At 37.3% G+C, this 14,202-nt stretch overlaps 1 protein-coding gene across 1 annotated transcript; it reads left to right on the forward strand.

Annotated features, from left to right (window-relative positions):
- Positions 1-233: 233 nt before the first annotated feature.
- LOC129256478 (neuromedin-U receptor 2-like) lies at positions 234-6,747 on the forward strand. Its single transcript, XM_064096594.1, has one exon. The coding sequence runs from the start codon at positions 265-267 to the stop codon at positions 1,486-1,488; it is 1,224 nt and encodes a 407-aa protein (XP_063952664.1). The 5' UTR covers positions 234-264; the 3' UTR covers positions 1,489-6,747.
- Positions 6,748-14,202: the final 7,455 nt, after the last annotated feature.

A 14,202-nucleotide genomic window follows, 5' to 3' on the forward strand; every position in this document is an offset into this window, starting at 1 on the left:
GTAATCATGATTTCAATTCTCCCGTGACCATTCGATGAAAGAACGCATTTTCTAGTTTAGATATTCATAAATTGTAGTTGCATATACATGTAGATGGTTTCCATTGTTGTACCCATTATCTACAGGTACTTTCTTCTTGTCCAACTGACAGTATTTGTATCATTTTCACATCTATATATAGAGTTACAACGTTACTTTATTGTTTCTTTTCTCTGTCATTTTACTTTGTCACAGTATCATCTGGTTATAAATACTAATGGAACGATGAGTTTGACAAGTCCACCTCCCAGCCTGGCGACCACCTTTGAGGATGGCGTCTCCAGTTTCGGCCCGGGGAAGGCGCTCAACAATGACGCGATGGCCAATGACACTGGTAACAAATTGGAATATGTCATTACCATGGACATCCTCCAGCTTTATATCTACTCTTACCTGGACAAGCTTCTGGTCACCGTCGCCATGCCCATTATCTTCATCATCGGTGTCATTGGAAACGCATCGGTTATCGTGGTCTTCGTTCGGATCAAGACCATGAGGACAGTCACTAATCATTACTTGATTAACCTTGCTATCGCCGATATGCTCTTCTTCTTGGCCGCCGTGCCGCAGTTCTGGATTCTGTATGCTACAAGCCCGGTCTTTGCAGATTATAAGAGCATAAGCCGTCCATACTGCAAGTTAACCATGTTTGCGACCGATGTTGGAATTATAGTATCTGGATTGACGGTAATCGTGGTCACCCTAGAGCGATATGTTGCTATCTGCTGGCCCCACAAATTCAAGCAGTTGAGCACGAGACCACGAGCGATATTGGTTTGCGGGTTGATATGGCTTTTTACCTCTCTTTACAAAATCCCTACCATCGTCTTTGCCGACTTGTACAACGTCAATCTGGTGTGGCCCTCGTCAAACGAGACCGATTTTGCTGGGTATCCAAGGACCAAAGTAGAATGTTCCTACTGTTTACCTAGAGCGCATAAGCCCTGTGACCGCTTTCGTTTCTCTCTTACTGTAGATCAGTTCCTCTTGCTAATGGTGATACCTGTAACAATGGTACTATACACCTTGATAGTACTCCAACTACAGCGCCTTAGCAAGACTTCTTCTCTACGCGGTTCTGCAGGGAGTTCTTCAACGCGCATGAAGAAGCAAGTAGTTCGCATGCTTATTGTAACCATCACTGTCTATATCATCTGCATCACACCATTTCGTTTGCTCAATCTCTTCGATATATTCCAGCACAGACTTCCCCCTGATATCACATGGGTTCTTGTCAACACGGCCCGTATTATGATGTACACAAACTCCGCTGTCAATCCCATTATATATAACATCATGAGCGACCGGTATCGTCATGCTTTCCGCCAAACATTCCTCTGTTGTATTCCTAGTTATGTGAACGTGAACGGTGAGGCATCAAGTGACAGGAAGTCAAAGTACACCAACAATGCAAGCACTCGTTTCGAATACGAGCGTTCTACGAGGTAGGGAACTTCATCAATGCTGCATGCAGGAAAATGATGACCTCATGTTTATGATTCTGCTTCGGAATCGTATATTGATTCGAGAATCCAGAGAGTCTTGTCCTGGTTGACATTACGCGTAAAATTGAAACAGTGAATCATTTATCCTAACGCAGATTTTCAAAGTACTGTGAATTGTCATGGATACAAACTATTTTAAATGTACTGTCATAGCGTGTTCACGTAATCCTGAAATTTGGGAGGTCGTCAAACATTATCAAGGTCTAAACGAAACGAGAAAGTGCTTTTGGTTGGATTTTTCACCTTGTAAAGAGATAAAACATTTATCACTTTGCTGTGTTGTCTTTAAATGCATTTTCTTCTAGAGACAGGCGCCAATTTCGGTTTTCTTTGGGGAAGCGTGTTGATATACAGAGCATCCAATTTCTTTTTTTAAAAGGCATATTCATCTTCGCGTATACAGTTTCTACTAAAACTGAGTGGAAAATAATATTTTAAGCTCATTGGTTATCGTGAACACTAAAAATGTTCCTGAGATAACCATTGTGATTACAATTAATCAATCTTCGAGAATGCGAGAGCAAAATATCTGCCAAAAATAATGATAGGACTTCATCTAGGTTCACAAATCTATAGAGCTGAACGTGCCATCATACATGCCACAAACCAACAAGAATGCTTCTGCAGCTTCGTAAACGTATATTTTGGGCCTACTCTTAAACGTCCTTTGACAGACCAGAAGAATATCACCCGAGCCAACCACAAGATGAAATATTGGAGATACAATTACTTTGGTTTTGTTTTAATGAAGGAATGGAGAAAATGCAGCAAATGTAATATATTGTCATCTTTGAAATGACGGAACCTCTTCTCCACTTTAGTATTAATGGAAGGAAAACAAAAGGAATAAGTGAGCACGTTTGAGGCAGATCATTTTCACTCCGTAAACGCTGGTTTTTAGCTTTCTATTCAACCGGACGTTCTATCCATCGACAAACACTGATAGACGATGATCAAAGTCTTGCTCACTGATCAATAATCGATCCAGTTTTGGAGGGGTATAATTCTACTTGTAATCTAAAGTATATGTCATTATAATGTTAGTTTTGCTGTACAAAATACATAGTATATATATAAAAGTATATTTAGAATCTATGTGAGCTGTGGACCCTGTGTAAAGTTTATTTTTTCTTCTTTTATAGTCAGGTCCAGATTTGAGAAAAGTAGACTGCCTTAGGCAAATCGTGTTAATGCTGAATTTACAAGTGTTTCAGCATAATTTGAGGGCGCTGAGTCCAAATTTGCTGTTTGCCAACCTTGATTTTGATGTTAAAATCCTCAAATTGGCAAAAACAATATGGCCGCCATTCTACACCCTTTTTTTGCTCTATTCTGAACCCCAAAACTTGTAACAAAAATGTTTGTCAACGGTTTTTGGTACTATTTGATCTCAGGAATAACATACTGAAAATCTACCAAAATCCGGTTCCGGGAAAGTGGTTGTTTTCAAGATGGCGTCTAAGATGGCCGCCAATAACTGAAAATTAAAATAACCGTCACTTTATCTACCCTAAACATCTTTTTCGGTGCATACATGTATTCAATGGTGTAGGGGGTAAAAGGAAAGAGTGAACATAAGCAGGGTACCTGAAAATCCAAGATTGCGTAAAAATTGCTGCCATGGCCTAAAACTTCACAATTCATCCGTTACCTATTTCAGTGTCTTTTATTTGGATTTTATTCATTGGTGATTTCAAGGGTCAAGAAGTAAACTGAGACAAGTTACAAGGACAGTCTATGGTCCTCCATGTCCAAAGATCCAAGATGGTTTGCAAAAATGGAGTATAAAATGTCTGTCGTTAATTCAAACTGACACAGTTTGTTTAATAACCGCCTGGAGAATATGATATTTTAGTATAACCCATGGTTTAAAGGGTCAAGTATTACATTGGGACAGGTTACAAGGACAGTTAGTGGTTCCAGTATGTCCAAAAATCCATAATGGCCGTTCTTACCGACAAACTGGCATAGTTTGTTTAATATCAGCCTGGGGTATATTATTTTGGTGTTTAACCCATGGTTTAAAGGGTCAAGTAATAAATTAGGACAAGTTACAAGGACTGTCAGAGGTCCAGCATGTCCAAGAGTCCAAAAATGCTTCCAAAATTGGAGTCTAAAATGGCTATTGTTACCTAATAACTGACATAGTTTGTTTAATATCCACCTGTGGTAAATGATTATATTGTCTAACCCTTCGTTTAAATGGTCAAGTAATACATAAGCATAAGTTACAAGGGCAATCAATGTCTAAAAATCCAAGATGGCTTCCAATAAAGGAGTCTGAAATGGCTGATGATACTTAAAAATTGACATAATCCTATAAGAATCCATCTGGGTGATATGATTTTGGTGTATACACTATGTTTTCAAGGGTTAAATGGTATGAAGCTGTCCATTTTGCCTATTATTCAAAGATGGCTTGCAAAAATGAGTCTAAAAAGACTTCCATCACCTAAACATCGTCATAATCAGGTGAACAAAATCTACACTATTGTGGTTTAAAGGCTAAAATAATAAATCAGGACAAATAACATGGATGGTCAGTTTTCCTTTTCGTCGTAAAAAGTCCAAAGCGACTTCTAAAACTGCGAAAAAATGAATGCTGTCTCCTAATCATGAAACCATATATAGGATAGTCCTATATAAGCACTCAAATGACGTGTCTTGAAATACTTATCAGTGAATTATGGAACTTTTTAGGTGAAAGTGTACCTTATTTTTTAAAGTTTGTTTTTCGGATGTTTTCTCTATTTTGCACCACCATCTAATTATGTCACTAACTCTTGTAAAACATAGTTTTAAGAGTCTTAAAAACATGAGTCGAACAGAGACACCAAAATAGTGGCGCTAGATGGGATATGAAGTATTGTCATTTTTGTATCAGTGGTGGCCAATTCGAATGTAATTTTTGGAGCGTTCTTCAATTTTTGGACAAACTGGACAACAGCGTATCCCTGTAATTCGTCTTCACCTATATTGTTTGACCTTTGAAATCATGAGAAAGACACAAAAATGTATCTAGGTAGATAGTATATGCACTTTGCAGCCAAATTTTTTAAGATATAGCAACTATTTTTTAAGCCATCATATCATTTTTTTGCAAAACTGCACCATTGATAAACCTTAAAATTTTTCAAATGTAATTTTTCCCTTTGGAACCATGATTTTTTTTAATGTTTTATTTTATTCTCGGTAGACCCCAAAATTATTTCTACCAGGTGGATATTATATGAATTTGGCCCATTTCAAAGTTACAACGTTCATTATAGACGCAATTTTGGAAGGTCATCTTGGATTCTCTGACACACTATCTTGTAAATATGTCCTGATTCATTATTTGCCTTGAAAGCCTTTTGATTTTGATTTTGATGATTTACTTAAATTTTTGGAGTTGATGGTACAACGACTGCCGTTTTGGACGCTATGTTGGATTTCCAGGTACCCTTGACGACCTTTTGTAACTATAACCTGTCTCAATAGACTTTGTTTAATCCTAAGTTTCATGAAATAGACATCTACACCCTAAAAGTTATGAAATTTCAAAAACTTTACCTTGGTTAAGATTTGATGTTGACTTCGCCGCCGGCCGCCGCCATGGTCATCGCCACCGTCGGAAAAGCGACGTCCATGTCTTGCTTCTGCTATGCAGGCGAGGAAAAAATGGACACGTTAAAGATATCACAAGCGCCCAAAAATTATCAAACATTTGGCCATATTATTTATCAATCAGCTGCTGTGAATCATGGCTGCCATCTTGAAATTGAAGATGGCTGATGAATAAATCGGACACATTATGTTTGCAACCCTGGGTATCAAAACTAACGCATAGACCCCAATTTCTGAAATGTAATCACCCATAAAATTGGTTTTAATATGGGAAACTGCATTCAAAATGCCGCCATTTTGTTTTTTTGCCGATTTGAGGATGAAAACGTCGGAATCAAGTTTAGGAAACAGCATTTTTGGATTCAGTACCCCTGAATTACCTTAAAACAATTGAAAAATCAGCATTAACACAAAATGCCTAACGCACTTTTTCTGAGCACATTTTTTTAAATCTGGACCTGACTAGATATCATTAAAAAATTGTAATATACACAATTCTTTATTATATTCATGCCACTTCGTATAATCTCAACGGAACAATGTCTGTAATATGATTTCAGATATGTCGAAAACACCAAAAATTAAGTAATAAAACATTTATTTTGTAGACTTAGTTTGACAATTTATATTGCAAAGATTTATATCATTTAAAGTGTACTAGTTTGAAAAAAAATACCAATTGAAGAAATTATATAACATTGGCAGATAATTCATTTCACCAAGTTTTTAACTTATTGTTGATTTTATTTTCGTACTGTTAAATACAATGTGTATTTATTGGTTTGCGATATAATGTTTTTTTTTCATTTGCAAACAATCACCTTCAAATTACATTTTTTTTCAAGTTCTCGAACCTGGTTTTTCTGTTCTTTCAGATTCAGTCTTCAAGTCGTGGTATCCATGTTAATCCGGGTTTTTGCAATCGGGTAAATGGATGAATCTGATGTTTCTCAATAACCAGTGCACTTAAAAAAAAGGAAACATGTATGTTTGTTCGGTAAAAAAGATACCAAATATTTTGTAAATTTTACGTAATGTTGCGTTGAAATTTACCCTTCAAACATGCATTTTTACCAACATGCATGATCCCTTTCTACCCAATATTGGGTAAATTTTTACTCTCTGTTTTAGAGTGTGGTTTATTAATTGTAAGGAATGATAATGGCGATTTGATATGATCCCATCCTTTTCATTGTTATTGCTTTTAAGAGGGTTAAACCGCTTTGAAGCATGTCGATGATTGAATGTATTAACGCTCGATTGTAACGCAGTATGGGTGTTGTTTTATGTCTCCTGAATTTGCTGCTCTAGTTTTAATTATTTCAGTATATTTGTGATTGTAAATCAACATGTAATGCAATTGTAATGCTCATGACGTTTCTTGTTCCTTTATCGCTCTAACTGAACGGATCTCAAACAATGTTTCAAACAGGGAAATGAAAATTATGTATCAAAATAGATGCATTGTATGTAAAAGTATTTTCTAGCGATGATCGAAAATTATATATACTCTTCATATAAATTGCTCATTGTAAGCGCATAGTGTCTTGTGAATTTGACTCTTTGGAATTGATTGAATTAAAAGGCATTATGATTGTAATGCAATTAAATGTTGTATTGAAGTTTTCATTCATGTTTCAGAGAATACTTTTGGTGTTTATTTGAACTCAATCAAGAAACTTCTTCCATAAGGGCTATATAGTGCTGTATAAGATAGTTTGATGTAAGAGCGCGTTCGTTTGTGTAAGCGCCATGAATACAATACTTTACTGACGATCTTTCGATCTCATGAACTTGTTTTCTTTCTTACAGTTCACAGTCACTGTGAGCTTTATGAAAGTCAATGAAAGATAAAAATGATATCTTCCACGTTATGCATATGGCAACATGCATTATATGCAACAGATTAAAAAACTACTTTGTTTGAAAGTAGGTTTATGCGCGTCTGTGTGAGCTCGGTTTTGCATCTGAACATTTGCCAGTGCTTTCTGTGACATACTGAACGTTAATTTCTTACCTTTTCACCCTTTCTGGTTACATTTAAAATTCTTGCAAATAAATTACTTATTGGACTTATTGCTTTCACGTTATTATTTAAAGAATAAAATCAAGGAATTAGCATTTGCAGTACAAAAATAACTTCGCGTAAAATCGAAACCAATGTAAGTTTAACTAATTTCTTTTAACCTTACCAGACTTCTCCCAAATATTTCCTGCACGGATTAACCTTACTCCATACATACGTAGTGTACATCATAAGCGTTTGTACACGCCACATTCAAAATACGGCTCATATTGTAGTCTTATCTTGACATCTTCTTCATCCTACAATCTTATTTACACATAACATTTTTATCTGGAATGTCGGATAAACGGACTTCATCTGAGAGATCCCAGTACATCCCCCTTCAGGTAATGAATGCCTCACTGGCGCCTCAACGATACATATCCTAGCGATTTGATTTTGATGACTTTGCAGAATGTATGGGGGTGAAAGATGCAGATGAAAAAAGGTTGAACATGATACAGTGCTTCCCCTTTAGGTCAACACCATGGACACTCTATCTAGGGGTATCACTGCTCTCGACTGTCAGTCAATCAAGTTACTTCCCCGTCGCAGCGGAGAAATGGTTAATCGGGTAACTATAGACCCTCACCTTGCCTCGGGGAGTAAATTTGGAGATCATTGCGAATCATGTATCTCGGAGAATGAGTAGTGATAGTTCAAGAGGTAACGACGACTTGCTTTTTCCACTATCGTCAACTAAAAAACTATCAGGTTTGGGTTACATGACGTTCTATATTGAGAATGGCATACGGTCTTCCCTTGGTAAAATAAAATGTATACATTTAATATCTATTGGTATCTATTGGTAGTGAGGGCGCTGTTTTTACAGCTAGCACCGTTTTTTATTTACTTTCTCATTTGAACTCCTATTTTACTCAGAATTTATGTTTTTACTTTGGATTTTCAATGTTTGGACATATGATTGTGCTTATTGGATTGTATGGACTGGTTTGGTCAACTGTCAATATATTTTTGTGGAATCATTAAATGTCATTATGTGTTCATTTGTTGCACCGTTTGACTGCTACTAGTAGACTTCTTCATTCAATGGCACAGTGAGTACCGTACACTAACATGTCACGCCAATGCTATAGACGTTACAATTGGTCGTCCGCACTCGAACCGCTTTTATTTCGTGGTGCTTTGTTACTCGTGATGTCGCTTAATTGCATAACTTTGGCCGAATAATGGATTGTTGCGTTATACTCGCGATGAACTTTTCAAGTTACGAAACAGTTTACAGCCAGTACCCCATTTACCACAAGATGTCTTTTCTACAATACATACTCTTGGTATTGCACGCAGAAAAAGAGGATGTCGGGCTGGCAAGAAAACAAGACGGAAATAAGCGTAGTACTTGATAGGTATTCTCGTCAACTGTTCTTTCCACAATCTAAAAGAGAAAGAACTTTAATTCATGTCAAGACTGGTGGTGGTTCGTCAGCATTGCCCTCAATACTACTTCTAAATGCCAGGTCATTGTGCAACAAATTTGACGATTTTGAGGCAACTGTTGTCTCCCAGTACAGTGGTATCAGTTTAATCGCAGTAACTGAAACTTGGTTCACTCCTGACAAGCCATCATCTTGTTTTGACTTACATGAATTCACCTTACATCGGGGTGACCGTGTGGATCGAACTGGAAGGGGTGTCGCGTTGTACTGTAGAAATGACATAAACTCACGACTGGTGTACAACGATTTGGTTCCACCACACCTGGAAATTATTTGGGTAAAACTGAGTTCATATTCGACTATTCATCTAGCGAAGAATATTTATGCTTGTGTTGTCTATGCTCCGCCTCGTTCTCCGTATCGCCAAGAAATAACTGAGCACATTATCCAACTGACTGATTTGATCAACTCTACATACGAAGCCTTGATCCTAGTCATGGGAGATTTAATGATCTCGTCACAGATGTCATTGAACAGAATGCTCTTTTGACACAGGTAGTTACCGAACCAACCAGGGTGATTCAGTTTTGGATAAAATCCTGACTAACCTCCCTGACTAATTGTTTGAAGACCCTGTGATACATGCCCCGATTGCTTCTTGTGACCACCGAGTTGTTGTTATGCGCCCACATGACTGTATCCAACCTCTCAAGACTCCCAAGTTAAAAATACGACCCCTTCGTGATTATTCTGTTCGGGAGTTTGGGCAATGGATCACCGACTTTAGCTGGGAAGAGCTTAACGCCACTTGTGATCCTGACGAAATGTTAGATATTCTCCACAGTACGCTCATGACGCAGTACAAACGTTGCTTTCCTGAGAAATCTTTTAAACGGAGAGCAAGAGACAAACCGTGGTTCAATGTGAAAATTGAATGTGAAGTCTGATTAACCAGCGTGAAGTAGCTTATAGAAGTGGAAAGTTTGATCGATATCATCAACTAAGGAATAAAGTTCAACGTGAAATTAAATCAACATATTTCCATAACAAGGTCGAGCCTCTGAAACAATCAGAACCAGGAAAGTGGCACAGACAGATACGGTCTCTTACTGGAATGACCAAGAAGCCGTCATTTTCCCTGGGTCCTGAGGATGAATCCCCTCGTCAGATAGCAGAGAATCTTAATGTTCATTTTTCCCAAGTCTGCAACGTGTTGCCTCCATTAGACTTGTCAGCCTTCCCAGCGTATCTCCCAGCCCCTTCACCCCCGCCGGTAATCCAGGAACATGAGGTCTATAAGCGTCTTAAACGTCTCAACTCATCGAAGGCACCTCATCCCTATAATGTTCATACTCGTCTCTTCAAGGAATTCGCATTGGAAATTTCAGGACCGTTGAGCAAGATATTCAATGAATGCCTGAAAGCCGGTTATTTCCCTGCGAAATGGAAGTGTGCATCGGTTTGCGCTGTTCCTAAAACTCAACGAGTCACCTGCCTTGACCAGCTTCGTCCAATCTCGATCACCTCTGTCCTTTCTAGATTATTTGAGAGCTTTCTGACAGACTGGTTGATGACTGATCTCAGGCCTCACATTGATCCTTCTCAATATGGCAATATGAAAGGAAGCTCAATAAATCATTATCTTGTAGATATGCTGGATTTCATCTACAGGAGTTTGGAACGCAGTGGATGTTACGCCAACAATTGTACAATTGATATCACAAAGGCCTTTGACCTTGTCAATCACAACAAGGTTATTGAAAAGCTGATCAATCTGGGAGTAGATGCTTGTGTTTTACCTTACTGTATCAGGGATACTCATCTAGTCATCTGCGTCTCTCTTGCGGAGTGCCCCAAGGTACCAAACTTGGGCCTATCCTGTTCCTTGTACTCGTCAATGATGCTGCTATAAGTACAAGGTATCGATGGAAGTATGGAGACGACTTAAGCGTTGTGGAGGTTTTACCAAAGAACCAGCAAAGCTCCATGCAGGACCATGTTAATTTGCTGAGTCAATGGTGCATCTCAAATGACGTTACGCCTAAACCCTAAAATACAAAGTCATGCAAGTGTCCTACCTGAAGGTCCCTCCACCTAGACAGCTAGACATCACAATCAAGGATGTTCACTTGGAACGTGTCGACTCGTTAACCCTCCTTGGTGTGATGATTCGTTCGGATCTCAAGTGGGATGATCAAGTCCAACACATGATTTCACGCTCTTCAAGAAGACTGTATATCCTCTGCATTCTAAAGAAATTTGGTGTTGATAAGCATGATCTCGTAAATATCTACAAAGTGTACATTCGTCCACTGTTGGAGTTTGGTGTTCCGGTTTGGGGATCTGCAATCACTAAAACACAAAATGACGAAATTGAAAGACTCCGAAAACGAGCTCTTCGTATGATTTTGTATCCGTCATCTCTGTCATACTCACAACAGCTCACTCTTTTTGGCCTCCCTTCATTATGTGAACGCAGAAAGGATCTCATCTTTAGTTTTGGACTTGGTCTTCTCAAGTCTCACCGCCATCGAGACATGTTACCCCCCACACGTCAATCTGTTTCGCGACACAGTTCGGCCCTGCGTAATGCGCATCTTCTGGACTTACCGCGCTGCAGAACTCAGAGATACAAGAACTCAACGATCCCTCATGTCACAGCATTATTGAATGCTGCTCAGTGATATGTCGAAATTGGCTATTGCTATGTATGTGCCTCTGTATATGTCATTGAACTCCATGTCAACCCTTGTTCATGTTTGTATATAATTTGTGTGTAAAAGTATAAAATTGTTTTCTTCCCTTCACCTCCTTTTTCATAATTTACAAAAGGTTTTTTCCTCCTCAGTTTACATTGAAATCAATCAACATAATACATATCCCCATATTTTTGTGTGTTTTTATCGGTCATTCTATTTTATCTTTATATAGCATTATCCCCTTAATGATATTTATGTAATGTGTACAACCTCGAGTGCAATATATAATCTTACTCTTATGTTCTTATTATATTTTGTTAATTCGTAGGTATATAATTTAATGTATTTTTCCTTGTTTCTGTTAACTTTGCATGTGTCAGTCTTCGGACAGTTTTACAATGTCTTTTCATAATAAACCGAATTGAATTGAAAATGAAGTGAAATCATTAAAAAATATTTGATGAAACGAAGGGGGGATTATTTATATATTCCCCAGTTAGGTATACATATCAATAATATATTATAATTTTTCGCGCTTATTGTGATCTAGATGCACAATGCATACACTCTAAAAAGAAAAAAAGATTTACCAAATAATGGGTAAAATGGGAACGTGCATTATAGATGGGTAAAAAGATACCAAATATTTTATTAATTTTACGCAAAGTTGCGTTGAAATTTACCCTTTAAACATGCATTTTGCCCAATATGGGGTAAAAAAACCCAGCAAACATGCATGTTCTTTTTATCCCAAATATTGGGTAAAATTTTACTCAGTGTTTTAGAGTGTACAGAGTTAGAAATATCATGATGATATTGATTTCTCAAAATGTATTCGCTTACAAAATACATTAAGCAGTCTTCTTAGAGATAATGCAGCGATTATGTGACGTAACATAATGGAAGCTTAACATAGAAAAAATTAATCTAAACTTCTTCTCCCAAAAAGTGATGACCGGAAATCTAAGGAAATAAGATGTAAATAATTCGACATTTTGCGATTCTCCTCAACAAGGCAGATATGAAATAGACAAGACTTTTGTGGCATTTTACCTCTTTCTTTCACGAAGAAAATATGCAGTTGTCAGTCGTTTATTTGATATGTCAGTGATTTCCGTCTTCTAAGTTTTAAATAAACAGAATTAATACAGAAATTATAATCAATGAACGCTCAAATTGCATGGAGATATTAACACGTGGTTTAAGTATATGGATGAAATTTTCCTTTGAAATGGAATTGTGTCTTTTTTTCAGGAGTTGCACATTATTTTTCTTCCTTGAATTGATGAATGACAAATTCCTGATTATAATTGCAATTTATTACCCTGATTCTGGTGATGATGGCTTTGGTGATACGGAAAAACAATCGAAATTCCCTTTTTTTTTTATTAAATCGAACTATGAAAACATGAAACACGTCAATAGTTATTTTAATTAGTTTTATTCTCTAACAGTACAAATTATGTAACTCGACAGTTTTAACATCTTATTTAACATAATAAGATACATATATTTCATTGGCATATCTGAGAGAAAAATCAGCGCCAGGGATAAATTCAAGTCGTTCCTAGATGAATATTCGCTCTTGAGGTCAGTCGCATATACAAAATTAGATCCACCACATGATTGGTTCACTATTTTGAAAAGTTTTAAAAGGTTCCCGAAAATCCTATGTAATGGCGATGATTACCGTGGAATTTAAGAATAAACGTTGATAGAACATTTCCGGTGTTAAGAAGTGGTATCCAGAAAATTAGATGGCTAACTGTCCGCTGACGGTCTTAACTTTACCCATAATTGATTTATTTATTAGTTATTGAGTAGTTTATTGTTACTGATTGAGTGTTCATTTTACTACAGCATACATGATACACATATTTCTGTTTTTTTCTTGATCAGTTTTCCAAATAAATAGAAAAGAAATATTACGTTATCATCATTAAGCTGCAGCGCCTTTATCATCTTAATAATGGTCAAGAAAATGATTATATGACCCTTTTCAAGACAACATGGAATATTGAAGACAAGTTTAAAACAGATTTTACAACTTCATCAACGGTAAAATGCCGGCAATGTTATCAGTCACACCGGAAAGATTGAGCAAAGCTCTATTATAATGACATGCCGTCGGTGTGTTTAGAGTTGGATGTATCGGTTTGACTGTATCATGAAGGCAGGGCTGACATCTGCCAATATTTCTGTTGCACTTTCACATCATTTGCCACAGTAACACCCATGAAACCTACTCCAAACCGACCGATGTTATGTCATTGGTATATAAAGTTATTGTTTTCGTCAGTATGGAGTCGGTTTCACGGTTGTGACCGTAGCACTGCCAGTTTCACATCTTTGGTATCAACGCTCAAAGCATTTTGTCCTAACACAATAGGCTCTACAGAATACTCCCCCGCAGTTATATCACAAAACATGTAAAAATTAACCGTTCGGTATTTGACCCACTTGCAGGACAGGTGCACTGGAGATTTAGAGCTAATCGCCGGGAAATATCGGCAATTATATCACCACCATATATCGTCAGTGCCAAAGCCGTTCCTTATTTCCCGCACAAGGATGCAGCCGGTCAGAATTATAAACCTCTTTCCTTTATATTTTTTGTTAAATGATTTCATCGTAAAAGCAGGCATGTAGCTGTTGTTTGTTTCATTTAACATCATACAACACAACAAAAGAGTTTCCTATCACTTTTGAAATTGAGGCTGCCCGTATGACATTAATAATAACAATTCGAAATGACATCGGCGGGTGATGATAAATAGAGTCTAATCAGGCATATGAAGCCAAGAATAATCACCAACACACATTTACGTTCAGGTCAACTGTTACTTTCTTACTTAGATGCATTTTTCTCGTAATTAAAGCCTGACGCTTGC

This window comes from Lytechinus pictus, chromosome 3 (assembly GCF_037042905.1).
Source record: "Lytechinus pictus isolate F3 Inbred chromosome 3, Lp3.0, whole genome shotgun sequence".
In the NCBI taxonomy this organism is placed as follows: Eukaryota; Metazoa; Echinodermata; class Echinoidea; order Temnopleuroida; family Toxopneustidae; genus Lytechinus; species Lytechinus pictus.